The sequence below is a fragment of the Heterocephalus glaber genome, unplaced genomic scaffold (genome assembly GCF_053883595.1).
Source record: "Heterocephalus glaber isolate CG9 unplaced genomic scaffold, H.glaber_assembly_v1.0 deba00001564, whole genome shotgun sequence".
Taxonomy (NCBI): Eukaryota; Metazoa; Chordata; class Mammalia; order Rodentia; family Bathyergidae; genus Heterocephalus; species Heterocephalus glaber.
This window is the reverse complement of record NW_028258351.1, coordinates 19,806,188-19,832,840: the sequence shown is the minus strand read 5'-3', so window position 1 is coordinate 19,832,840 and position 26,653 is coordinate 19,806,188. Positions and strand designations below refer to the sequence as shown.

Here is a 26,653-nt window from a genome sequence, read left to right as displayed (position 1 = left end):
TTTTGAGAAATTTCATTTATTTCTTTCAACACTAGGGAATCTCAGGAATATGTGGTTAGCTGGCTTATTCACTTAATTTGCTTTAGATGCTGGACTCCCTAAGTATTTTCCTGTAGGGGTATCCAGAAAAAAGTTTTTCTAGCTTTGGCGCTGTGGCTTAGTTGGTTAAAGCGCCTGTCTAGTAAACAGGAGATCCTGGGTTCGAATCCCAGCGGTGCCTTTATTCATCCTAACTTAGGACTTTGTGTTACCTTTTGGGCAGTACCCGAAAGATCTATCTATTGTTTTTGTATGACAGTAAACAAGGGGGTTAGTTCTGCTCAGAACACGTAGATGTCCCATTGAGAAAAGCTGCCAGTCCTGGGAGATCAGAGCAGAAATCCTGCTCAGGCCTGCACTGTCCTTTGCCTACCAGATGCCACAGTCCACTGGCACTGCTGGCCCTAACCCGGCAGCCACCTACATACTCTATGCTACGCCACCGCTCAGGGATTGCGCTTCCTCTACCCCACGACGTTTCCTATAACCTGAGCCGCTTTGATTTTGGGGGGGTCTTCGTTGTGTCTTTTGGTTTGGGGCCCCTAATTTTATATTTTCTATGTATAATATAAAACATACACATTTATATTTTTAAGCTGTGGTGCGGCTTCTAGGTGCAGTCTAGAACCCAGCCTTTCATGTGTAGTTACGTCTGCCCCTCTCCAGGAGCGGGCAGACAGGGTAGGAGTCCAGGACTCGTCAGCTGGCCTAGAGCTATCAGGTTTCTTGCAAGAGGGCGCTGAAGAGTTGGAACCAGGTGAACAGGAAGTAGAAGAGAGCTCAGGGCATAAGGGAGCCTGGTATGAATCGGCTGCCCGGAAGCCAAGCTGATGAAGGAGGAAGTGCTTTGAGACCTCTGAATAAAAGCTTAAAGGACTTGATCTTTTCAGGTCAAGCAAGGGTTGAACCCTGTATATGAACTTTTCTCAGGGCTCCTGGGAAGACACAATCAAAACAACACGCGCTAAGGGCTGGACAGGGTCCTGTGAGGACTTGGGGAAGAGAAGGGAACCTCATCCCGTGTGAGGCTGAAGGCTGATCAGTGGAGGCTTTCTAGAGCAGGTAAGCCAAATCTGAAAGAACAAGCAGAAATTTGCTGTGTTCTATTAAACACCTGCTGTGTGACCCACAGTGTTGTAGCCCCAGTGAATACAGGAGGGAACAAATAGATGAAAAAACCTGCCCTGCTGGAGTTTATAAGGGAAGGAAGATGGTGATATAAACACAATCAAAATATACTAGATGAATTATATACTTACCCTAGATAAATGTTATAATTTATAACAGCATGAGGGACAGGGAGGACAGGGCTTAGGGGTTGGTTATAGAAATGTCAACAGCTTGCACCATATTATTGCCCAACGAGTTAAATTTAATGGGGGGGGGGGATTGAAACAGGTCTCGCTATGCAGTTCAGGCTGGCCTTGAACTCACTATGTAGCCCCGGCTGATCTCAAACTTGCAGCGATCTGCCTGCTTCAGCCTCCTGAGAGCTGGTATTACAGGCATTTGCCACCATGCCAGGCCTTGAGATGAATTTAAGATATTTAGGATTTTTTAAAAGGCCTCAGTAACTGAAAGTATGTAGAATCTGAAGAGGAAAAAAAAATCTCCAGGAAGGCATGTGGTGCACAGCAAAAGAAATGTACCAACAGAGTGAGACAACCCACAGGATGAAAAAAAAGTTTTACCAGCTACTCTTCAGTCAAAGGACTAAGATTTAGAATATATAAAGAACTCAAAAAAAGAAAAAGGCAGACTCCTCCCCAAATTTAAAGACCCAGTCTAAAAATGGGCATCTTAAATGAATAGACATTTTTCAGATGAAGAATTACAAACACCAAACAAATATATGGAAAAATGTTCAACACAACTGGTCATTCCAGAATTGCAAATTAAAACAACACTGAGATTCCATCTCATTCCAGAAAGAATAGCTATCATCAAGAAATCAACCAACAACAAATGCTGGCAAGGCTGTGGGGGGAAAGGAACCCTTCTCCATTGCTGGTGGGATGTAGACTGGTCCACCCATTGTGGAAATGAGTATGGAGATTCCTCAGAAAACTAGGATTAGGGCTGGGGATTTAGCTCAGTGGTTCCATCGCCTGCTCTGCAAGTGCAAGGACCCAAGTTCAATCCCCAGTACCAAAAAAAAAAAAGAAAACTAGGATTAGAGTTTCCATTTAACATAGCTGTTCCCCTCCTAGGTATCTTCTCGAAAGAGTTAAAAGCATCATACCACAGTAATTTTTGCATACCCATGCTTTTAGTAGCACAATTTATAATAGCTAAATTTTGGAAACAGCCCATATGCCCATCAATAAATGAATGGATAGAGAAAATATATTTATATACAATGGAGCACTACTCTGCCATAAAGAAGAATAAACCTGAGTCATTTGTAGGAAAATAGATGCACCTCAAGACCATAATCTTAAATAAATCAGACACACAAGTTTAAATATTGCATTGTTTCTCTTGTGTGAGAAACTTGAAGGGTTAATAAGGAGCATAATAGAGGACAGATACTAGGAAGTAGGAAGAACATTTTCAAATGGGAAAGGAACAAGGGCAGGGAGTGAAGGGAAGGAAAAGGAGAAAAAAAGAATAGGAGGAAGGAATGGAAACAAAGCTTTTGTAAATGGGGAGGAGACGAAAGGTTGAAGGGAGGGATGGAGAAGGGGAAAAAAGAATCAAGATACATCATGTAGGGCTGGGGATTTAGCTCAGTGGTTTTGCCGCCTGGTGCACAAGATACATCATGTACCAGTACCAATTCCCACTGATGAATGTGATCAATATGCATGACAGGGCCGGGGATTTAGCTCAGTGGTTTCGCCACCTGCTGTGCAAGCGCAAGGACCCGAGTTTGATCCCCGGTACCAAAAAAAAAAGTATGACAAATACATACTAATTAAAAATAAAGTTTAAAGTAAAAATAAAGTTTAAAAAAAGAAGAAGATACTTGGGAGACTGAGGCAGGAAAATGGCAACCCTGGGCTAAAAAGCAAGGTCCTGTCTCAAAAAAAATCAAAATAATGACGGCCAAAAAATAAATTTCAAGAGGGTGCCCAGATTCCCCCTTAGGGAAATGCTAGGGGCAAGAGGACTGTCAGCCCCTCAAATTTACCCTTTTTACCCTTTCCTATTTCCTACCCCTTCTCTTTCCCTCCAGTCTCAACTGTGACTGCCCAAATTTAAATCTAAGAACTGCATCTTTCAGTGTAAGGATTTTTTTATATTCATTAAGTTTATTGGTACATTTTAAGTATACAATATGATGACATTCATCATTGGGAATTTGCACCTTTACATGATGTTTCTTGGTTCTTATTTTTTCCCCTTCCCCTGCCCTCCCTTCAACCCCTCCACCCCTCCCTATTTACAAAGACTTTGTTTCCATTTTTTCCTTTTCTCATATTTTTTCTTTTCCCTTCTTGCCTTTTCCCTATCCCTCTTAGTTCCCTTCCCCTTTAGACCTTTTCTTCCTATTTCACATTATCTATCGTACATTTTGATCCTAATTTACACTTTCAGTTTCTCACCCCAGAGCAGTGTAAAGATTTTGATACCTCTTAAAATGAGAAATACTTTCAGCAAAGTCAACACCATACTTTCTGGATTCATACCTTGGTATCCATTGTATTTTCCTAGGAAGAAAGGACATAAATTTCATCATGCCCATAAAAGATTTAACCCACCCTTACTCCCCATCCCCACCCAGACCAGGTGAGAGAGAGATGACTGGAAGACTGGGAGCCCAAGAGGAGGGAGACAAATTGAAAGTGGACTGAAGGAGGAGGTCCCAGGAGATCGGCCCTAAGAACCTCTTCTCCATCTGAAAGATTTGTGACACTCATGGGAAAGCCAGATTCTCCTCTGTTCCTCACTATTTGGCTAGGGACATCTGAGATGAGAAAAAAACAAGAGCTCATTGAAATCCTCTCCATTATAGTATCTGTGGTTGGGCATTAGGAAGGGCCTGGTGCCACAAATTACATGACTGGTCTATGGACTGGCCTATGGATCAAGATGGTTCATTCAGCCTAGGACAGGGCCTCCGCCAGTCAGAGACCTGCTGGGAGGACTATCTAGGAGGACAACCTGGGAGCGGGCTACAAGTTGAGTCCATCTAGCCTTAAATTTACTATGTAACCCAGGCTGACTTCTTAGCGATCTTCCTGGTGCTGGAATTACAGGCATGCACTACCACATCCAGCTCCACCAAATCTTTCCCGACTTTTGGCAAGTACAAATGTGATGAGGGGTCAGGGATTTAGCTCAGTGGTTTCGTTGCCTGCTGCGCAAGCACAAGGACCGGAGTTCGATCCCTGGTACAAAAAAAAAAAAAAAAAAAAAAAAAAGTGACTCAAATGTGATGAGTATTCTCAGAGTTTAGAGGCTCACTGAGCAGCTCAGTGGACACTTGGAGGCCTCAAAACTAGGCCTATTGGCCTATGATTACACTCGTGTGTCAGATGGCCAGTCCCTTACCTTCTGATGTTCTGCGGCAGCATGTAGAAGAGTCTCCTGGGCCTTCCTAGAGGAAACTGGGGAGCTGAGGCTAGACTGAGCCCTAGCCAGTGTCCACAGAGGTGTCGGGCATCAGGGACCATCTTGACTGGCCTGGCCTGGTGCCCCACTCTATTCTGCAGAGGAAGCAGGGTCCCTCGCTCTAGCCGGGCGTCTCAGTAACGTTTCTTCCTTGGGTTTTTTGTTTTTTGCCAGAGGAATCATCACGTTTGTCTTTTTAGCTGGGCGCTGTCAAGCAGTATGGGGAGACCATAGGCTATTGAAGCCCCTGCCTGTCACCCCAGTGAAATAGGTACAGGGACGGTTAGAGGGGTGGTGTTCACCTAGGGATTTCAGGACTCTGTCTCCAGACCTTCCTGAGATCAGGCATGTTCGGGGCTTGTTTCAAAGCTCTCCACCGCGGGGCTGGGTCAGAAGGCTGAGAGCGGGAAGGGTGGAGATCCCAAATTAAGGGACGGGCCGGAGTCGGTGACCGAAAAGAGCAGGAACCTGGCAACTCAGGGCAGTTGAGAAAGGTGGAGTGGGGACAGACCCAGAGCACCCCCTCCCACTTCCTCCACGCTACTTCCCGCAAGGAGTCGGAGCTCTAGGGCTAGCAGCCCAGAGATTCCTAGACACATGCTCCAGAATGCAGTATTCAGCCGTGGGGAGGGTGGACCCTGAAGTTCTCCTGGACGCTCCCGCCAATCGTGGTGTCCCTAGGACCACAGCAAATGCCGTACGACCTCTAAGAGCATCCGCGGCCATTATCATGTGCCGGCTCGTTGGTCTAGGGGTATGATTCTCGCTTCGGGTGCGAGAGGTCCCGGGTTCAAATCCCGGACGAGCCCAGTGGTCCTATTTTTGCTGACTTCGAGTTCCAAGAACGTGGGTAAAAGTGGCGCAGGAGGCTGGACGGGGAAAAAGATCCTTGTCAGCTACATTCAGTGACCTCTTTTGTTCTGAATGGACACCCCCGTGTCGGAAAAAAGCTCAGTAAGCAGTCTTGCCTGGCGTGCTAGGGAGAGCGGAGGTGCGCCCAGTCTTCGCCAAAACTCACTTTCTGATCCCCCCCGGCCTGCTTGGCGCCTTGCCCTTAGCCCCCAGAGCGGTTTCGGTGTGACTGATCCTCGTTAACCTCTAGCTGTGGATGACAGGAGCTATTTGGGCTGTGCCTAGAGAACAAAAGACTCAGAACCCAGGTTTCTGCACCCTCGGATGCAGATGTCTCGGTTACTCCTACTCCTTTCTGCCTTTCTGGGAACTCGCGTTCAGTTACTATCTAAAATGTGCACAGGTGTCTGGATAGCATTTCTCAGTGGTTGGAAAGAAAATCCTGGAGAAACCCTCCGTCAGTCACGAAGCACCAACCACGGTACATCTCAGCCACATCAAGGATCCAGAGAGAGGTTCTGTCAGCCCCTTCCTCGTTAGTATAGTGGTGAGTATCCCCGCCTGTCACGCGGGAGACCGGGGTTCGATTCCCCGACGGGGAGGAGTAATTATTATTTTTAGTTCTCTCAGCTTTATATAAATCCATCAAATCCCACTTCTTTACTGAACACCGGGCAGGGACCTTGAGGAGAGAATCGAAAGAAAGGGAGAAGTCTGTCCTGACCCTCGAGATTTTACTGTAAATTTCCAGCTTATATTTTACTATACCTAAGTTGCAATTTAAGCGTGAGGTTACATGACCCATTATTCTCCCCACTCAATCCTCTACTAGAAGTGTTCGTGGACGAAAAGCTAGGAAACACAGATGAACCAACGGCATAAAACCGCTCGCGTGATTCGCGCTGACGCAATCTCCTGCGCTTGCCCCTCCCCTGACAGCATGGGCGTTTCCAGTCGCAGCCTGCAGCTTCGTTCCCCGGCCTCACCTTGTAACATCCCAATCTCTGACCCCTCCGTAACGAGGCTAGGTTTGAGGGCTTCCTTCCGCCTCCTTGTGTCTGTCGTCGGATTCGCACAGCTATCCGCAAAGACTCCGCAGTCCTGGGCGGATATTAGCGCGGGGGACCGCGATCGGGAGCAGGGTGGCGGGATCGGGGACCAGGGAGGAGCCCAAAGCTGGTCCCCTAGGAGCGGAGGGTTCCCCGTGACAGCCTTCAACTCACCATACCGGGGTCTGGGGAACAAGTGGAAAAAGTACAGTACATTATTTTAAAAACTAAAACACTGCGTTGGCCGGGAATCGAACCCGGGTCAACTGCTTGGAAGGCAGCTATGCTCACCACTATACCACCAACGCTGACATATAAAAGAGTTCCCTGAAACGGATGTCCTATTCGGTTGTCTGAACGCCGAATCAGGCGGCGGCCATCCGCAGGCTGAGTCAGAGGCCCTGATTGTCGTCGTTTGCAAGGCGCGAACGTGTGAGCAGCGCTGACTGAACTCCGGCCGTCGCTATAAACGCTGCTCACCCCGCCTGACAGCATCAGATCATACCCAATCTATAGATGAGGAAACCAAGTCCAGAGAAGCTAAATAAGGCGACCTTCTCAGTCACCAGCCTAGCTGAGATTAAGTGTAAGATTTATTTAGGGGCGAGGACAACTGTGACACAGAGATGACAAAAGCCCAAAACACAGAAATCGTTTCTCTGAAGGGGCTGACAAGGTCAAAGAATTGGGATTTAAGTCAAATGTACCTACGTACAATTTGCATCTTTTCGTAGTTTACTAAGAACATGAGTTTAATTCCCTGTGCATGCGCGTGCAATTTTGCCCCTCCTAAGACTCCAGAGGCGGGGCCCGAGGGGGAAGCTCCGCCCCTCACTGCTGACGATGCATCTGTTCACGAAATCTGCGTGTCTGTAGGGGCGAGGAGGCCTCGTGGCGCAACGGTAGCGCGTCTGACTCCAGATCAGAAGGTTGCGTGTTCAAATCACGTCGGGGTCAAAACTTATGTCTTTTTTCTATTTATTTAATTGTTACCCGCATGCCATTTATTTGTCCATAGCGCAGTATATTCGTTAATTTAAATTTTACAAAACATCAAATATAAATAACTTGAAATTGTGACAGTACACAAAAATTGACTTCTTACACAGACATATCAGGCAGTAAAAACTGAAAATCTGAGTAAACTAACATTATTTTACATTAATATACATAGGGCCATTTAACATTTAAAAATAGGTTTCAAGGCATAGCATTTGATATTTCTTTGAATCTGTCTCAGTTAAGAGTATAAAAATGGTTAGATCTAAGCTAAACATAATTCTCCTGCTAGCCAAAAATAAAGACATAATATTTAAACCACAATATTTTTAAACTATTAAATGATACCTAGGGATATTTACATTTAAAAGGCAACATGCACTGTGTTGTTTTATCTCAATAACTGGTTATGCACACAGTTTGTTCAAAGGGTTTAAAACCTATATTTCTACTTTCAGTACAGCATTCTCCAATGTTTCTAATAGTTCTAGGAAAATGAATGTTTTCAAAGGGAGCAGAATCACTTTCAAGTCACTGGTGTCAATGTTTTCTCTTTGGAACAAAGGACATAACAAATGATCTGGTTGTGCCCAGATATACTGACATAGTACAGGGTTTTTGTTGAATCAAATGACATGACATCATCGAGCTCTTTCCTTAGTTCCACACAAGACCTCTTTGCACTGATATTCTCTTTCTTGTCTAATTTCTCTCGTCTTCACTGTCAGCATTATTTAAAGGACCTTCTTCGTTTGAGTCAACTATACGCACATCATCTTGCTCTTGCGTTGTGGAGATCGAAGGCTGGGCTCCATCATCGCTGCCGTTGTTTATGCTTCTTGGTGGCATTTTCAGCTTGTTTGGGCCCTACTTTATCTGGGGCATCACCCACAACTTCAAATTCACCATCCTTTCCTAGGTCTTCACTATGAAGGATGTTGATATCAATAAAGTGTAGTCCTGAATGAAATCACCTGCTTCGAGCCAGCTGCCATTTCTAATTCCAAATTCTGACAATTTATGGTTATTAGCTTCTAACCTCTTTCTTCTGAAGATATTAGGATCATTCCTTTCCCATCTTCAATGTGAACATCTGGTGCAACCATAGCAAATTTCTCTTTCACTATCTTACCTTACAAAGTGAGAACGGTCACTTTATGGACATTCAGCCATACAGCCACCGCTGGCTTGCTGGCACATACGTGACAATTAGGGTTGGGAGGATCCAGTGCAGAAGGCACAAGAAGCTTCTTTCTCAGGTTTGGTTGCTTATTCAAAAAAATTGTTCTACATTGATCTATTTTTCCTGCTAAAATCTTTAGTCTTTCCAATACTATCAACCCAGCAATCACTGCATTAGTAATAACAATATCAGGAATAAGGTTCCCTGCCATTGATTTTATGTCAGATCTGCTCCTCATATTCATACTGAAAATACTGAAAATACACATCCTAAAACAAAAACATGGGCTGGGGATTTAGCTCAGTGGTTTTGCCGCCTGCTGCGCAAGCACAAGAACCCGAGTTCAATCCCTGGTACCAGAAGAAAATACTCATCCCGAGGTGACAAAATCCGTGGGTCAGCCTCATCCCATATGAGCTCAGCTGCATCCCCCTTTTCAGCTAAAGGAACTCTCTAAGTCCCAGTGATGTTTGAAAAGAGATGTGCATTGCTCTTCGTATCTAGTACCTGCTAGTCTTTCAGACCTAACTGGGGTTCATTTTCTTGATCTGATGTGTTGGTTTCCTCTCCATGACTTTGTACTTCAGCCCAGTCCAATAAACTGGAGGTTACCTTTTCCACCACAGTCTGTCCATTGTCAATAGATACCTGCTATCATATTTTAAAAGCTTTAAAAGAAAGAAAAAAAGGAAAAAGAAAAATTCCATGAATTCTATAGGCCTCAGGTTAAAAAAAAAAAAAAAAGGAATACCTCACAGATGTGGGTGTCATCTTTGCACAGGGGCCATGCTAATCTTTTCTGTATCGTTCCAGTTTTAGTATATGTGCTGCTGAAGCGAGCAAGAATGTCTTTTTATTTTATTTTATTTTTATGAGAATGTCTTTTAAAATACATTAGCTGTAGTGTTCTTGAAAAAAAGAAAATGAGTTTCCTAGTGTTACATGGGAAAAATAAGAATTTCATTGCTTCTGCAACGCCACCCCCCCTAAAGTGACTGAGTGCCTTCTAAAATACAAATTTGGGCATTTTTATTTCATTTCGCTGTTTCTATCAAGTCAACCAATTAAAACAGTAATACCTTTAATCTCAGATAGTTAGGTATTTTAACACAAAGACTGTTAGTGAACAGTCCTCTAGCAGGGTGTGGTGGTTCATACCTTTAATCCTAGCACTCTGGAGGCTGAGGCAGGAGGATTACCACAGGTTCAAGGCCAGCCTAGACTATGTAGTGAGTTCAAGGCCAGCCTGAACTACATAGCAAGACTCTGTATCAAAAAACAAAAAAAAACCCCAAAACAGTCCCCAATTATTGTTCAGAGAACATATTTATATCACTATATGTTTATATTCGAAAAAAATATAATGTAGAATTAATCAATTTTAAAGCAATAACTGTCACAGTCATTTCCTAAAATACCATTTTCTTTTTGGTAATTTAACTTATGTTTATCAGTGGTATAACATAAATATCATTCTATAAACCTAAATTATAATTGTAATGACCACCTAAAATTTTTTAATAGTTCTGTAAATTATTAAGCAATTCTCCTAAAGTTAGACATTTTGTTTTTCTGAAAATCTGTACTTTTTCCCTTATTTAAAATGATACCAAAAGCATCGTTGTGCATTTGTTCTGTCTTTATCGAATTAGATCTGAAATTTTAGGTCCCAGCTGAAGTTGTCCTTAGCTGTACTTCTTTTTTTTTTTTTTTTTTTTTAATTCTTTTATTGGTACATTGTAGGTATACAACACAATTACATTTCTCATTGGGAATTGTACCTTTACATAATGCATCTTGGTTCTTATTTTTTCCCCATTTCTAGCCCTCCCTTCACACCCTCCACCCTTCCCTATTTACAAAGACTTTATTTCCATTTTTTCCATTCCTCATCATTTTTCCTTTCCCTTCTTTCCTTTCCCCTGCCCCTCCCACTACCCCTACCCCTTTGGACCTTTTCTTCCTATTTTGCATTATTGATTATTCATTCTAATCATTGGTACATTTTAGGTATACAATATAAGGACATTCATCATTGGAAATTTGCACCTTTACATAGTCTCTCTTGGTTCTTATTTTTCACCCTTGCCCAGCCCTCCCTTCAGCCCCTCCATTCCTCCCTATTTACAAAGATTTTGTTCCTATTTTCCATTTTCTCATATTAATCCTATTCCCTTCTATCCTTTCCCCTAGCCCTCCCACTTCCTTCCCCTTTGCCCCTTTTCTTCCTATTTCACTTTACCTATTATACATTTAGTCCTTATTTACACTTTCAGTTTCTCACACCAGAGAAACTATTCCATATTTATACATGTGTGTCCTATTTATTTCACTTAAGAGTATCGCCTCAATGTGCATCCACTTAGCTATAAATGTCTCTAATTTCTCATTTTTTATGGCTGAGTAGTACTCCATTTTATAAAAAAAAACCCCACATTTTCTTTATCCAGTCTCCAGTTGATGGGCATTTGGGCTGTTTCCAAGTTTTAGCTATTACAAACTGTGCTGCTATGAACATGGGCATACATATATCACTGTGGTATGATTCTTTTAATTCTTTGGGGAAGATCCCCAGCAGTGGAATAGCGGGGTCAAATGGAACTTCCAGTCCTAGTTCTTTGAGGTATCTCCATCCTGATTTCCACAGTGCTTGCACCAGTCTATACTCCAACCAGCAGTGGAGCAGGGTTCCTCTTTCCCCACAGCCCCGCCAGCATTTGTTATTGGTTGATTTCATGATAGCAGCTATTCTTTCTGGAGTGAAGTGGAATCTCAGCGTGGTTTTCATTTGCATCTCTCGAATGACCAGTGATGTTGAACATTTTTTCATGTATTTATTTGCTATTTCTACTTCTTTGTCTGAGAAATGTCTGTGCATTTCAGATGCCCATTTTCAGATTGGGTCTTTAAATTTGGGAGGTCTGATCTTTTTAAGTTCTTTATAGATTCCAGATAGTAGACCTTTGTCTGAGGAAGAGCAGATGAAGATTTTTTCCCACATTGTGGATTGTCTCTTCACACTGCTGGTGGTTTCTCTTGCTGTGCAGAAGCCTTTTAATAAGAAGAGATCCCACTTGTTGATTGTTTGTGCTAGTTCATGGGCAACTGAGGTTTTGTTCATAAAATCTTTTCCTACACCGATGTCTTCAAGGGTTCTACCTAACCTCTGTTCCAACTACTTCAGAGTTTCTATTTTAATATTTAGATCTTTAATTCATTTTGATTTTAGTTTAGTGCATGGTGAGAGATATAGGTCTAGTTTTAATCTTTGGCAAGTTGAAGCCCAATTTTTCCAGTACCATTTATTAAGGAGGCTATCTTTCCTCCAGTGAGGGTGTTTGGCTCCTTTATTGAAGATGAGATGGCTGAGTGTGTCTGGCATTGTTTCTGCATCTTCTAATCTGTTCCACTGGTCCTCAGGTCTGTTTCTTTGCCATGTACTTCTGACTGTATTGTCATCCAAAGGGCTGTGTGATCCTTTCAAGCAAAAGCTATCTTTCTTTTTTATTTTTTCATTCATTTTTTCCAATGCTGTCTTCTTGTACTCAGAATTTGAGTCCAAATTATTTTTAAATGTTTTTAGTTATCTCTGATTAATTTGCAGTGGGACATAGGGTGTTAAATACAATCATTTCCTTTCTCCAGCTTTCTCAGCACCCGCTAGAAGCCTGGAACCTTGGGCATTTTTTTGTTTTGTTTTTCTTTTTGTACCGGGGAATAAAACTCTGGACCTTGCGATTGTGAGGCAGGCGGCAGAACCACTGAACTAACTCCCAGGTCCTCTTTTCTTTTTTTTATTTTTTAATTTTTAATAAAAGCAATCCTACAACATTTATTGCTGGTGCAGTAATATCATAAGGGTAATCAAAACAATATGAAAAAATGTTTTACAAATACTCCCAGGGCAAACCACTTAAACAGCTGCATTTTTCACATGTTATCATAATTGTCACCTTACTTCACTGCTATCTTCTTAATTCATTGATCATTTCTAGTTGGAGACACTTTGTAGCAGAGTAGTATTATCTCCTTTTAGCATGATCTGACCCAGTTGTTTTCTTGACTTTGTGAGATTTTGCCATGGTGTACCAGGGCCAAGGCCAGAAAGTGCAGAAGATGATGGTGCAGCCCATCAATCTTATATTCAGATACTTGCAAAATAGATCCCTAATTCAGGTGTGGCTCTATGAGCAAGTGAATATGTGGATAGAGGGCCGTACTACTGGCTTTGATGAGTACATGAATCTTGTATTAGATGATGCAAAAGAAATTCATTCTAAAATAAAGTCAAGAAAACCACGGGCACTTTTGCTGCTTTGGCTAAATCGCAAAAAATACAAAGAAATCTAGGCTGTCATCCACCTCCCCCATCTCCTTAACGCACGCAGAGAGGCGCTGTCTTTCCCAATGGGAGATTTCCTCCTCCTTCTTCTTTCCCCCATAAATACTGTGCCGCTGTTAGTGTGACAGGCGGGATGGCTGGCGAGAGATGGGGCTGTCCTGCCTCTGCCCACACAGTAGCTGCCGCCAGCCTTCCCTCTGCCTCATCCTCCCTCCATCTCCCGGGCCCCAGCCTGCCTTCTGCAGGAGCCTTCCCTGTGTTTCCTGTACCAAGACAGAGGCACACAGTGGAGCAGCCCTTGTTGACAAAGCACATTTGCTGATCTGCTGATGACTCAGTAGGGCCACACAGGGTAGGAGCTCTGGTCGCCTAAGGCACATTGGCTGCCCAAGCAGAGCACCCTGCCTGAACTTGCCTTTTTTTTTTTTTTTAAGCAGTTACAGAGAAAGTAAAAGTGAAGGATGGGAGAGAAATTGGCTCTGCAGAGCGAGCTTGGCCTGAGTAAATAGAAAAAGAGGGTAGGAGCAAAGGAAAAGTACATACTGCATCTGGGAAACACAGTGTGGGCCATCATGGAAAGCTATGACAGCTGCTCATTATTTTAATAAGAAGATGCAAAAATGACACTTTTCTGTCTTTTTGGTCCACATGTACTAGCACACACACAAATATATATTTTTGCTTGTTTGTTTGTTTTGGTACCGCGGATCAAACTCGGGACCTTGCGCTTGCGGGGCAGCTCGGGACCTTGAGCTTGTGGGGCAGGTGGTGGAACCACTGAAGTAAATCCCCGGCCCCACAAATATATATTAATAACAAAATGAGGAAACACTCCTTGGCCTCCAAAGTAGCTGGGACTCCATGTGTGCACACCAAGCCAGCCTGGTCATGTTCTTTACCTGGTGTGATCCAAACGTTCATTCCTTAGTAGTCTCACCTGGATGGGATTGTAGCTTTTCACTGATTTTAAAATTTGCACTAGTCTGCTCAGGCTGCCATCACAAAATGCTGCCAGCTGGATGACATAAAGAACAGACGTTTATTCTCTCACAGACTAGAAGCTACAAGCCCAAAAGCAAGGTGCCATTGGGGTTGCAATCAGTGAGGCGGCCTTCTCCCCATGCCCTCCCATGGTCTTCCCTCTTCAGTGGCTGGGGAGAGAGAGCTCTGCTATCTCTGGCTCCTCTCCTGGGTTAGGGCCCAACCCTTGTGACCCTTACTTAACCTTCAGTGAGGCTCTGTCTCAAAATACAGTAACACTAGGGGTTAAGGCTTCAACGTGGAACTTCTGCAAGGACATAATTCTGTTCATTGCAACAGTACAGGAAATGGTGGCAAAACAATAGACACAGACAGGCCTAATTCTTGAAATTGTGCCCTGGAGCTTCACCGGTATGTCTCTTATTTCATTAAAAGAAAAAAATCAAAGTCCATGCTTTCAGGGATCATTTATACAGTTTGTTACTAGAGAAGTTTGTCTGAACATGAGCACGGGGAAGCACAGGGAAGAGGGGCAGCATTTTCTCCTAAGCATGAAGCCAGCTGTTGGCGTTGCTTTGCTGCAGTTGCCTTTTGCCCCTAGTGACCGTTCTTCCCCTTGGGCAGAGTAATGTGTGGAGGGATGTGGTGGATTAACTAATGGTCAACTTGGACCACCCAGCTGAACTGAATCAGTGTGGTCTGGCCATGGAAGACTCACCTGAGGATTGTTGCCAATGGCATAAAAAGAGACCTGGAGGGAAGATCATTTACAGTTGATTTTCTGGGAGAAACTTGCTGTGATTGGTTTTCCTGATGCAAACGTGGCTGTTCTCATTGTCAGAGGAGCTCGGGGCCTCACTGTCACCAGGGTTGGCTGCTGTACTCACCAGGGGAGCTGGATTCGTGAAGGACATTGCCATGGGTTCCGCTGGACTTGTGCGGGACATTGCTGTGGGATCCAGCCCCTTGGCTGGATTCTTTGGGTCCCTAGAGCGTGGACAGACTTCTTGTATTCCTCTGTGTTTGATGTTTTGGGTGGTTATTATAAAATAATCCTATAAATTACATGTCCTGTATTAAATCTATTTCCTTGCACACCCTGACTACAATAGGGGAGTTGGACAGAATAAAAAATAACAAGACCTGTTAAGGTGTAACTAATGGAATAGGTACACAGGTGATTTTTAAAAGAATACTCTTGATATTTAAGATATTTCATGGAATGTAACACTCCCATGCCCTAGACATGTAATAAGTTACATGTGTGTTTGGGTTTTGTTTTGTATGTGTGTGTGGTGCTAGGGAATTAATCCAGTACTATTAGCACTGACCTATATCCTTAGCCCTTTTAATTATTTTGTTTTGAGGGTCTCACTAAGTCACTAAGTTACTAAGTTGCCCAGGCTGGGCTCTAACTCGAAATTGTCCTGCCTCAGCCTCCTAGAGTGCTGGGATTATACTCATATGCCATTATGCCTGGCAAATTTGATGTGTTCTTTTCCCCTTTTATTTTTTTTAAAAAAGCTTTTATAGGGCCGGGGATTTAGCTCAGTGGTGCTGCCACCTGCCATGCAAGCACAAGGTCCTGAGTTCAGTCCCTTAGCTCAGTGGTTTCACTGCCTGCTGCGCAAGCTCAAGGACCCGAGTTCAATCCCCGGTACCAAAAATAAAAATAAATAGAAAAATAAAAAAGCTTTCATAATTTTTATGGTAAAATATACGTAACATAAAATTTCTCATTTATCTAGCAACGATGTGGTCCAATATGAAGATGGAAGATCGAGCAGCTCTCTGCTGGATGGAAGAGGAATGCCCTATCTTGACACTCCTTACCTCAGCAGGAGCATCTCAGATGTACTTTAAGGAGGACAACTTAGTGGAGAAACATGACCAGACTCCCCCAGCAAGCACCTTGCAGGCTTTTCTGAGTCTTTCTTTCATTCCTGGAAGGGGCTTTTGGTTGATGATGAAAATCTGGTCTTCAGATTTTTTTATTGGGATATTCCATTATCAGAAATAAAAGGAGCCAGGGTTGTGCTGCACACCTGTAATCCCAGTTATTTGGGAGGCTGAGGATCCCAAGTTTCAGCTCAACTTGGGCAATTCAGCCGAGACTGTCTGAAATAAAAAGGAATGGGGATATATATAGCTCAGAGCTAAATATCTGCATACCATACACAAGGCCCTAGGTTAAATCTTGAGCACTGCAAAAAAAAAAAAAAATTGGGGGAGAGAAAGAAGAGAAGGTACTGTGGCAGTGTCACATACTTATAGTCCCAGCTACTCAGAAGGCTGAGGCAGGAAGATCACCTGAGCGCAGGAATTCAAGGCCAGCCTGGATACTATAGAGAGACCCTTGCCTTTAAATAAATAAATAAATCTAACATCTGTGCCTCCCAAACATTTAGTAACCAATAACCCTGATCTTTAGAACACAAAAGAGTTCTGTCCCTTCTCAGTCATGTGAAACACTAGCCCTTTGCAGAACAGTGACAGTCCCTTCATGGTCACCTTTCATTGTTACTTGGCCAATAGAAACCACACATAACACGGGTGAAGAGATGAAAATCAAGTCAAAGGTACAGAGAGCCAGGCCTGGTGGCACACATCTGTAATCCCAACACTGGGAAGGCTGAGGCAGAAGGCCATTCTAGACTACATAGTGAGACTCAGTCTCAAAAAGCAAAACAAAACCAAAGGAAGACGGGCTGGGGATTTAGCTCAGTGGTTCTGGTTCCTGCCTTGCAAATGCAAAATCCCAAGTTCAATCCCTGGTACCAAAAAAACCAAAAGAAGAAATAAAGAAAGGAAAAAAGTAAAGAAAAGAAATCAGTGAAGGGCTGGAATGGAGGCACTTCCCTGTAATCCCAGCACTTTGGGAGGCTGAGGTTAGTGGCCTAGACCTTACTGCAAAATAACAAAAGATGTAGCTTAGTGCAGAGGCTCTAGGTTCTATCTCCAGTACTTTTAAGACCAAAAAGAAATCTTTCTTTTTCTTTTAAATTCTTTTATTGGTACATTTTAGGTATACAATATGTTTACATTTATCATTGGGTGCTTGTACCTGTACATGATGAATCTTGGTTCTTTTCCCCATTACCTGTGCGCCCTTCACCCCCTCCACCCTTCCCTATTTACATAGATTTTTGTTTCCATTTTTTTCTTTTCTCATTTTTCCTTTCCTTTCTTTCCTTTCCCCTTCCCCTCCCACCACCCCTACACCTTTGGACCTTTTAATATTTCAAATTATCAATTATTCATTTTAATCATTTTAATCCTTCTTTACACTTTCAGTTTCTCACACTAGAGAAACTATTTAGTATTTACATTTGTGTGTCCTATTCATTTCACTTAAGAGTATGGCCTCAATATGCATCCATTTAGCTATAAATGTCTCTAGTTTCTCGTTCTTTATGGCTGAGTAGTACTCCATTTTATAAAAAACTCGCATCTTCTTTATCCAGTTTCCAGTTGATGGGCACTTGGTCTGTTTCCAAGCTTTAGCTATTACAAACTGTGCTGCTATAAACATGGGTGGACATATATCTCTGTGGTATGATTCTTTTAATTCTTTGGGAAGATACCCAGCAGGGGAATAGCTGGGTCAAATGGGACCTCTAGTCCTAGTTCTTTGAGGTATCTCCATACTGTTTTCCACAGTGGTTGCACCAGTCTGCACTCCCACCAGCAATGGAGAAGGGTTCCTTTCCCCCACACCCCTGCCAGCATTTGTTATTGGTTGATTTCTTGATAGCAGCCATTCTTTGTGGGGTGAGGTGGAAACTCAGTGTTGTTTTCATCTGCATCTCTCAAATGACCAGTGATGTTGAACATTTTTTCATATATTTATTTGCTGCTTTTACTTCTTTGTCTGAGAAATGTCTGTTCATTTCAGATGCCCATTTTTGTATTGGGTCTTTGAATTTGAGGGGTCTGATTTTTTTCAGTTCTTTATATATTTTAGATAGTAGTCCTTAAGAACAAAAAGAAATCTTAAGAGCAAAACAGTACTGACACAAGGATAAAGCATATTTACAAGAGAGTGCGTTTTGAGTATGCATGATCTAGGTGAACAGAGCTGTATTAATTGCTCTTGGTGTAGGCAAGGTGGTATTCAGAGTGTGGTCCACGTTGGTTCAGGACAGTGTAGAACTTGAGAGTAAGTCTGTAAAAATTCTTACAACATTCCTCAGAGCCCTCATATATAATGACTATTACAAAGATGTGGTCTTGTAACTTTTGTTTATTTGTTTAGATTTAATTTTCCAAGGAATACATTTGTATTGCTTTGTTTTTGTAATACCAGGGATTCAAACCAGGGCCTTCACACTAAGCTACATCTAGAGCACTTTTTTTTTTTTTAATTTTGAGACAGGGTATCCATAAATTACTCAAGCTGGGCTCAATCTTTTGCAATTCTCCTGCCTTGGCCTCCCAGGGTGCTGGAATTACAGGCATACATTGCCACCACAAGCTTGTATTGTATTTTATGAACGTATTGATTTGGAGTAGATTGAAAATATTCAAGATTGGTTCTTCACAAATCATTTGAGAAGAACGAAAGTAGATAACAGAGTTTGTTCACTAAGTTGGGCAGGCATGTGGGAGATTTGATAGATTTCTGGGGGTTTGGGGTTTTTTTTTTTCCGGTACCTGGGATTGAACTTGGGTTCTTGCGCTTGCAAGGCAGGCGGCAGAACCACTGAGCTAAATCCCCTTCCCTGTTTTTGTTTTTTGAAAGATGCAAACGCCAATCTTATATTGGCCCATCAAATATTCCTGAAAGGCCAAAAATCTTCTGATATAAGGTGCAGGTGGGAATTTAAAGAATCCAGGGGACAGCGATATTGTACTGGATCTATTAAGCATACTCCACCCATACATTCTGTCCCTGACATGTTTCAGAAAGATCATGATTCAAAGTATATGGGAGGATTGCATAGGCTATGTCCAAACACATGTCATTTTATATGAGAGACTCGAGCACCCACGGATTTTAGTATTCGTGGAGTTCTGGAGCGAATCCCCCCAAAGATAGCGAAAAATGATTCTATTTAGGAAGACTTTATTAATGGCAGCATTTAAATTCTGATAGGAATGGGCAGTTTAACAAACGATTTTGGCACAACTGGTCTCCATCTGCCAGAAAACAAGTATAAACCCTAGTTCATACATGCATAAGGATAAATTTTAATCACATTAAAGTTTTTAAAAAGAAAAAAACAACTGACTAGGGAGTCAGGAAAATTTTACCAAGCCGGAACCGAGCATGAGACGGCTCACATTCTGCCGCTTCTTTCTTTTTTTTTTTTTTTGGTACCAGGGATTGAACTCGGGTTCTTCCGCTTGCGCAGCAGACGACGAAACCACCGAGCTAAATTCCCGGCCCCCTGCCTCTTCTATTTGGTCTCCCTGATACGTCAGAGTGAAGCCAGCCAATGAAAATTGGGATGGGCTGCACGCTCAGCCAATGGGACCAGGGCGGGAGATTTGAAAGTGTCTCGGCAGGGACTGGATCAGGCAAATTCAGCAGCTTGCAGGCGAGCAGGAGCAGTGCAGTAGCTGAGCCGCGGGCTCCAGGTAAACTGGTCTTTCGCGGGTTTAGCGCCAGGTGATCAGGCAGGTCAAGGGTCCGTTGGCGTGGCCCGCGCGCACCCCACCAGTGTGCTGAGCATTCACGGTTGGAGTGGGGAATTCTAGAAGTGGGTGGGACAGGTAGCAGGGCGGGGGCAGTGAGACCAGCTCCCGGTTGCTCCCTTTCGCTTGCTGAGGCGCTTCCGGCTGGATCGGTCTGATCTCTCCTTCCCTCTCTGCCTCTTTTTTGTTGTTGTTTATTTCTCACCCCTCCTTTCCTTCTCCGCCCAGCTCTCCTCCCCCTTTGTCTTTCCAAGGATGGCCCAGAAGGAGAACGCCTACCCCTGGCCCTATGGCCGGCAGACGGTAAGGCCCTTCCCACTACCCCCCGCCCCCTAAAGGCAATGTTCTTGCCCTTATGCTCTGGCCCAACAGTTTGCCTGGTCTGGTCCTGTGCAGCCATAACCTGTCAGATGCCACCAATTTGAACAGTGACTTCCAGCTTTGGAGGACATCTGCTGGGCTGAGCCTACTTGTCACATACAAATAATATCCTAGACCGAGCAGTCAGGGTCTGGCCTGAAGACCAGGATTCCCAACTCTTATCCTGAAAAGATAAACTGGCAGGAAATAGACTGAGGAAGAATACAGATAAAGTTACTGTTGTAAAGGTCCAGGACAAATCTGAATTAATCATTTGGAATTTACTTTTGGTGTAGAAGATCAAGCCCAGGGCCTCTGCATGCTAAGTAAGTGCTCTCTGCCACAGGGCTACACTCCCAGCCCTGGAATTTATTTTGATGACTGGTGTAAGGCTCCAAATCTATTTATTTTCCAGTTATAAAAACACCTTCTATTGAATAGTCTACCCTCTGATTTGATTTATTTGTTTTTTGAGACAAGGTCTTGCTTTGTAGTCCAGGCTGTCCTTGAACTCACTATGTAGCCCAGGCTGGCCTCAAACTTGGAGCAATCCTCCTGCCTCAGCTTCCTGAGTGCTGGGATTACAGGTGCGCACCAGCGATGCCTCTATTATATGTATTAGAATCCTCCATATATGTTTTCTGGACTGCATTTTGTTCAGCTGGTTGTCAATCTGTAAATCCCAGGGAACAGGTGTTTAGGGGCCTTAGGGCTTTCTTTTATGTGAAGAAGAAAGGGGCCCTGCACAGACTTTGGGGGGGGGTTGGGGCACCCCTGGGAGTCCATTGGTTCTCTTACTCATCAACCCCCTCCCTCATGGAGCACTGAGTAAGGCTGGCAAGGGGTATCTGAATGAGGTTACATTTGTCACTTTTACCTTGGTTACTCTTACACTGAGAAGATGAAAGTGAACAACTGGCCTAAGGCCATCAGAATAGCCCTCGGTGTCCCTAAAGCCTTTTGTTGCAAAGGGTTAAATACTGATGTTTGCTTCAAAATTTAAGGCCTTAAGGACATTAACCAGGCCTTAATGGTCTGAGTTTTTTAGGGGACTTTGAGAGTGCCACGGTGCTAAATAAACTCTTGGAATTGTGGGTGTTCATTGACCCAGCCCTCTGCTCCCTGGGATGGGGGCTGGGTGAATGAGAGTGGTGAAATGGACAGAACTGTATAGATCGAACAGCTACATGCCTGAGAAGGTAGTGTAGGCCCACACCAGAGGTGAAATGTCAGATTAAGTCCTTTGTCTATCAATAATCCTTAATGAGCAGAATCTTGGGGGTGGGGAATCAAACTATGGTTATCAGTATTTTTCTTTTTCTTTTTTTTTTTTTTTGTACCGGGGATCGAACTTGGGACCTTGTGCTTTCGAGGCAGGCACCGGAACCACTGAGCTAACCCCAGCCCAATCAGTATTTTTCTTGGAATGGAGGGTGGGTGGTTCTTTACCAAGTAGCTGAAATGCTGCTTGCAGCACATTCCACCCTGATCACCAGGACAAAGGCACCCTCAGAGCCACCTCCTGGTTCTTCTCAGTCTCAATCAGGCCTAAACACCCTGCCCCAGAGAGTTCTCCGAAAGGAGCCTACCACCCCATCTGCACTTGTCCTCATGAGCCGCTCCAATGGCCAGGCCACAGGTAACTGAGTCAGGAGGGGGGTGACTGGAGGGGACAAGTATGAGAGGACCTCAACTTACCTGTGCTTTCCTTAGCTGTCCCTGGCCAGAAGGTGGTGGAGAACAGCAATGGGGTGCCCAGCTTCAAGTAAGTGCCCAAGCCTAGGGGTAAAGAGAGGGTGATGGAACAGTAAAGAGGAAGAAAATCTGGGAGGCCCGGCCAAAGGTCAGGAGGAGTGGGGCAAAAGCAAATATCTTGGAGAAATAACAAGCCAGCACTTAGCTGCCTTTCCCCAACTCTCTAATCAGGCGGCCCCTCACGATTGATGACTTTGAAATTGGGCGTCCTCTGGGCAAAGGCAAATTTGGAAATGTGTATTTGGCTCGGGAGAAGAAAAGCCATTTCATCGTGGCGCTCAAGGTCCTCTTCAAGTCTCAGATTGAGAAGGAGGGCGTGGAACACCAGCTTCGGAGGGAGATTGAAATCCAGGCCCACCTGCAGTAAGTGTCCCCTCTAAACCTGAGCTCCTCCCTGCCTCATCTTCAGCCCCTCAGTGTACCTGGCTCTACCCAGGCTGCTGTCTGTGCAGCTGTGGCCAGTGAACCCACCTCCCAGCCCACCCCCTGTCAGTCAGCCCCTGTCAGCTGACCCCTGCTCCCCCTTATGACTCCCAGCCTTGGTCCACCTCTGACCCCAGTTCATCCCATCAGCCCAGTCATCTTCCCTGGCTTCCTAATACAAGGATGTTGCCTGAGGCGTCTGTCCTCTGTCTCTTCCCGCAGGCACCCCAACATCCTGAGGCTCTACAACTACTTCTATGACCGGAGGCGAATCTACTTGATTCTGGAGTATGCGCCCCGTGGGGAGCTCTACAAGGAGCTGCAGAAGAGTCGCACGTTTGATGAGCAGCGAACAGCCACGGTTAGGGGCGGTGGGCACCCGGGTACCACAGGGAGGGCTCCAAGCTGCGGACACTCTGCCAATAGGGGTGGCCTGACTGCCTGGTATTGTCCTCCAGATCATGGCAGAGTTGGCAGATGCGCTGCTGTACTGCCACGGGAAGAAGGTGATTCACAGAGACATAAAGCCAGAGAATCTACTCCTAGGGCTCCAAGGGGAGCTGAAGATCGCTGACTTTGGCTGGTCGGTGCACGCCCCCTCCCTGAGGTACAGTGGCCGGAACCCAGCCCTATGCAAGGCTGTCCGAGTCAATACAAAACCCCTCAGAATCCGGGTCCCCAGAGACATTGGAGTTTACCCTCATACAAATATAGAAATAGCAGTATCTTTCCAAGAAAGTGAACTGAACAATTCTGTTGCCCAGATTTTCCACTCAGTATATGGGAAACTTCTTGCCATATCACTGAGAGAACTCTCAAAAATTTTTTTTTTTTTTTTTTAAGAAGATATGCCTGAAACTTCTGGGTTCAAGTGACCCTCCTGACTCAGCCTCCTGAGTATGTGGAACTCTGGGACTATAGGCACATGATACCTTGCCTGACTACCCACATCATTTGTGTGTGTGTCTGTGTGTGGTACCAAGAATTGAACCCAAGGCCTTTGCACTGAACTATGACCCCAAGCCTTTTTTCTTGTTTTGGAAACAAGGACTCCCTAAGTTCCTAAGTTGTTTAGGCTAGGCTGGCACTTATGATCTTCCTGCCTCATCCTTCCAGAGGGCTGTAATTATAGGCATGTACCACTGTGCCCAGTTCCGACATTTTTGATGTCTTCATAGTATCACATGGTAAAGATGTAATCTCATTCATTTAAGTAGAATACACTTGGTGAATATTAGAGATGTCTCAAATTTTTCCTTTAATACATACTAAAATGAATGCTGGGTGTGGTGGTGCACACCTGTAATCTCAGCACTTGGGAGGCTGAGGCAGGAGAATCACCATGAGTTCTAGGCCAGCCGAGGCTACATAGTGAATTCGAGGCCAACCTGAACTCCACAGTGAGACCCTAACTCCAAAAGAACCTACAAAATAAATAATTCTAAAATTATAGGCCGAGTATGCCTATAATTCCATTACTTAGGAGGCTAAGGCAGGAGGATCACCATGAGTTTGAGGCCAGCCTGGACTACAGAGTGAGACCCTGTCTCAAAAAACCCAAAAAAATAATAATTCTAAGAGGAATATTACCTTTACATATAATTTTCTTTTTCTTTTTTTCCAGTATTGATGGAATGCAGGGATTCACACATGCTAAGCTCTCCCACTGAGCCACAACCTCAGCTCTTTTTTAAAATTTTACTCAGGCTCTTGCTGAGTTGCCAGGCTAACCTCACTGTGATCCTCCTGCCTCAGCCTGAGATTCCAAGTGTGTACCAGTGCTCCCAGTTTATCGGATTATCTTACTGAGATACATCCCTTGGTCTGGCACTGCGTGATTAGTAAGCAGGCCACCCCTGGGACTTGGGTTTATGTCCTCATCCGCCTCTACCCCAGCAGCAGGAACACCCCCAGTGCTGCTGCTGTCACGCAGCAGGGAAGGGGAGGCTGTCTGGCCCTGGGACCCCTGCCCACTTCCTTCTCCTTCTCGCCAGGAGGAAGACAATGTGTGGCACCCTGGACTATCTCCCCCCAGAGATGATTGAGGGGCGCACACACAACGAGAAGGTGGACCTGTGGTGCATTGGGGTACTCTGCTACGAGCTGCTGGTGGGCAACCCCCCCTTCGAGAGCGCCTCCCACAACGAGACTTACCGGCGGATTGTCAAGGTGAGGGCTTCTTGGGGCTTGGTCACCTGTAGATGCCAGGGCCAGGGGTGGCCAGAGTGGGTTACAGGGCCTGGGCGAGTCCCTGAATAGAATGGATGCTCAAGGGAAATGACACAAATGCAGCCCTACCTTCTTTCTCCACACTGCAGGTGGACCTGAAGTTTCCTCCCTCTGTGCCCACAGGGGCCCAGGACCTCATCTCCAAGCTGCTCAAACATAACCCATCCGAACGGCTACCCCTGGCCCAAGTCTCAGCCCACCCTTGGGTCCAGGCCCACTCCAAGAGGGTGCTGCCTCCCTCTGCCCTTCAGTCTGCCCCCTGAGTGTCCCCATCGTTTATTTGGTTGTGTCTGTTTGTGTGTCTGTGTATGTGCAAGGGGAAAGGAGGGGTCTGGCCTGTTCCTTTATCTGTCTTCTACCTCCTTCTTATTTAATAAAAGCTGTAGCTTTTTGTACTGATGAATATAGAGGCTTTTGGTGAGGCTTTGCTGTGGAGGAAGCTGTCTTTTAGAGACAGGAGGGCCAACTGCCCTGGGTGAGGGAAAAACATTGCATCACACCACTTGTAACACCGCACCTTCAGCTTTGAGGCCCACCTGCTCAGCTCCCAGCCATCCTCCCTCTCCTTCCTCTCTTTTTCTCCCTCTGCCAGTCTTTTCTTTCTCTGCTTTAACTTGTAGAGTCTGGCATGCTGGGAGACTTGTTGTTCATTTATTTGTTTGTTTGTTTGTTTCTGTACTGGGGATCGAACTCAGGACCTTGCGCTTGCCAGGCAGGCACAGCCCACTGAGCTACATCCCCAGCCTATTTGTTTGTTTTTTGAGACAGGAGCTTACTATGTAACCCAGGCTGACCTAGAATTCGCAGCAAATCCACCTCAGCCTCCCAAGTGAGAGTGCTGGGATTACAGGCATTTGCCACCCCCCACCCTGCTTACCCACCGTTATGCTTGATTATTAGCCATCTCTGCCTGCCTTCTCAGGACTTCTAATATTTTCTCCTTGCTCATTGCCTGGCCCTTGCCAACCTAGAAGCAGCTGAGCATGGCTATATTAGCATATAGCAATTGGACAAATCACCTAACACAATGCCTTTTTTATACTAAAGTGTTAAATGTCTTGTGATTTATTGAATACTGTACTGAATGCAAAAACTGTTTCTTGGTGGGCTTTTTTGGGCTTGTTGTTGTTTGAGACAGGGTCTCTCTATGTAGCCCAAGCAGGCCTTGAACTCCTGCTGATCCTCTTGGCTTAGCCTCCCAAGTGCTGGGATTACAGGCATGCGCCATCATGCCCAGCTTTTTGGTGAATTTTTACACCACCATAAAGTGAAGAAATCAAAAGTCAAATAATTGTAAGTCAGGACTGGAAATGTAGCTCAGTGTAGAGCACTTGTCAAGCATGTGTGAGGCCTTTGGTTGAATCCTGAGTATTGAAAAAACAATCATCCTAAATCATGGACTTTATACTTTTTAAATCGCATGTTTCCAATGCCTTTGCACTGAAGTACATCCCAGCCCTTTTTAATTTTTTGAGACAGAGTTATGCTAAGTCACTAAATTGACCAGGCTGGGCTCAAACATGGAATCCTTCTGCCTCATCCTCCCAGAGTGCTGAGATTACAGGCAGGCACCATCGTGCCCAACTACTAGCGCCGCTAAAGTTTTCAGTTTTACCATTCCCTATTGTTTTCCCACTATAAAGCTTAAGGATTTAGGACTGGAGTTGTAATTCAGCAGTAGCCAAAACAAGGCCCTGGGTTTGATTTCTAATACTGCAGAAAAAGGATTTTATTGGTGTTTTTTTTTTTTTTGGTACCAGGGATCGAACCCAGGTCTTTGCACTTGCGCAGCAGGTGGAGCAACCACTGAGCTAAATCCCAGGCCCAAAGATTTTATTCTTTTACCCTACTGCCTCCAAACACATCAACATTTTGTGTTCCCACATCCTCTGACGCAGTTCCATCATTTTGGCTACATTTATTCATTTGACAGTAAGTACTGAGTACCTTCTACAGGCTCTGTGCTCCAGGTAGAGGTGAAGAAATTTAAAAATCCGCACCCAGATTTTTTTTCTATGTATAGAGAGCCAATGCTCACTGTTTCCGCCCTGTCTGAGTCTCTGGCAATCCACCGGTTTCCTGTCTCGCACAACCCTGGGCATCCCTGAAGTCAGTTGTCTTGGGCCATTTGCTTAGTTCCCTATGTATATGGATCCCTAATCCATCTCCAAATTCTCCCCAGTCTAAGCACCTAAGCTATAAACATCCATCAAAATATCACTTTCTTGTATCACACCTGATGTGTGG

The 26,653-nt window shown here is 44.5% G+C and overlaps 1 protein-coding gene, 6 non-coding genes and 2 pseudogenes across 12 annotated transcripts; 6 read left to right on the top strand and 3 right to left on the bottom strand.

Annotated features, from left to right (window-relative positions):
* The first annotated feature begins 146 nt into the window (after positions 1 to 146).
* On the top strand, positions 147 to 220 carry Trnat-agu (transfer RNA threonine (anticodon AGU)). The gene has a single exon. It is a non-coding gene; the product is annotated as a tRNA-Thr (tRNA).
* Positions 221 to 674: 454 nt separating this feature from the next.
* On the top strand, positions 675 to 26,612 carry Aurkb (aurora kinase B). Of its 6 annotated transcripts, none has more exons than XM_021238325.2 (10): positions 675 to 1,101; positions 19,326 to 19,582; positions 19,894 to 19,942; positions 21,536 to 21,638; positions 21,713 to 21,764; positions 21,926 to 22,117; positions 22,400 to 22,538; positions 22,636 to 22,784; positions 24,172 to 24,346; positions 24,496 to 26,612. In XM_021238325.2, the coding sequence occupies exons 3-10, from the start codon at positions 19,895 to 19,897 to the stop codon at positions 24,667 to 24,669; spliced, it is 1,032 nt and encodes a 343-aa protein (XP_021093984.1). In that variant the 5' UTR covers positions 675 to 1,101; positions 19,326 to 19,582; position 19,894; the 3' UTR covers positions 24,670 to 26,612. The 6 variants fall into 6 exon arrangements, with proteins under 6 accessions (XP_021093984.1, XP_004857545.1, XP_012932207.1 ...); XM_004857488.4 differs by having other exon boundaries at positions 677 to 1,101; positions 19,868 to 19,942; XM_021238324.2 differs by having other exon boundaries at positions 686 to 1,101; positions 19,868 to 19,942; positions 21,474 to 21,638.
* On the top strand, positions 5,334 to 5,405 carry Trnap-cgg (transfer RNA proline (anticodon CGG)). Its single transcript has one exon. It is a non-coding gene; the product is annotated as a tRNA-Pro (tRNA).
* Positions 5,979 to 6,050, top strand: Trnad-guc (transfer RNA aspartic acid (anticodon GUC)). Its single transcript has one exon. It is a non-coding gene; the product is annotated as a tRNA-Asp (tRNA).
* Positions 6,734 to 6,805, bottom strand: Trnag-ucc (transfer RNA glycine (anticodon UCC)). Its single transcript has one exon. It is a non-coding gene; the product is annotated as a tRNA-Gly (tRNA).
* On the top strand, positions 7,383 to 7,454 carry Trnaw-cca (transfer RNA tryptophan (anticodon CCA)). The gene has a single exon. It is a non-coding gene; the product is annotated as a tRNA-Trp (tRNA).
* Positions 8,023 to 9,131, bottom strand: LOC101699265 (SUMO-activating enzyme subunit 2 pseudogene; annotated as a pseudogene).
* Positions 9,416 to 9,522, bottom strand: LOC147823909 (U6 spliceosomal RNA). Its single transcript, XR_015443348.1, has one exon. It is a non-coding gene; the product is annotated as a U6 spliceosomal RNA (small nuclear RNA).
* On the top strand, positions 14,448 to 14,652 carry LOC147823908 (small nucleolar RNA U3; annotated as a pseudogene).
* Positions 26,613 to 26,653: the final 41 nt, after the last annotated feature.

What these genes read in the sequence shown, in the direction of transcription:
- Aurkb (XM_021238324.2), top strand. Translation starts at nt 19,441, where the DNA reads ATGAAAATTGGGATGGGCTGCACGCTCAGCCAATGGGACCAGGGCGGG. An exon ending in AGCTGAGCCGCGGGCTCCAG is followed by an intron (nt 19,583 to 19,867) that starts GTAAACTGGTCT and finishes TTCTCCGCCCAG; the next exon opens with CTCTCCTCCCCCTTTGTCTT. An exon ending in ATGAGCAGCGAACAGCCACG is followed by an intron (nt 22,539 to 22,635) that starts GTTAGGGGCGGT and finishes ATTGTCCTCCAG; the next exon opens with ATCATGGCAGAGTTGGCAGA.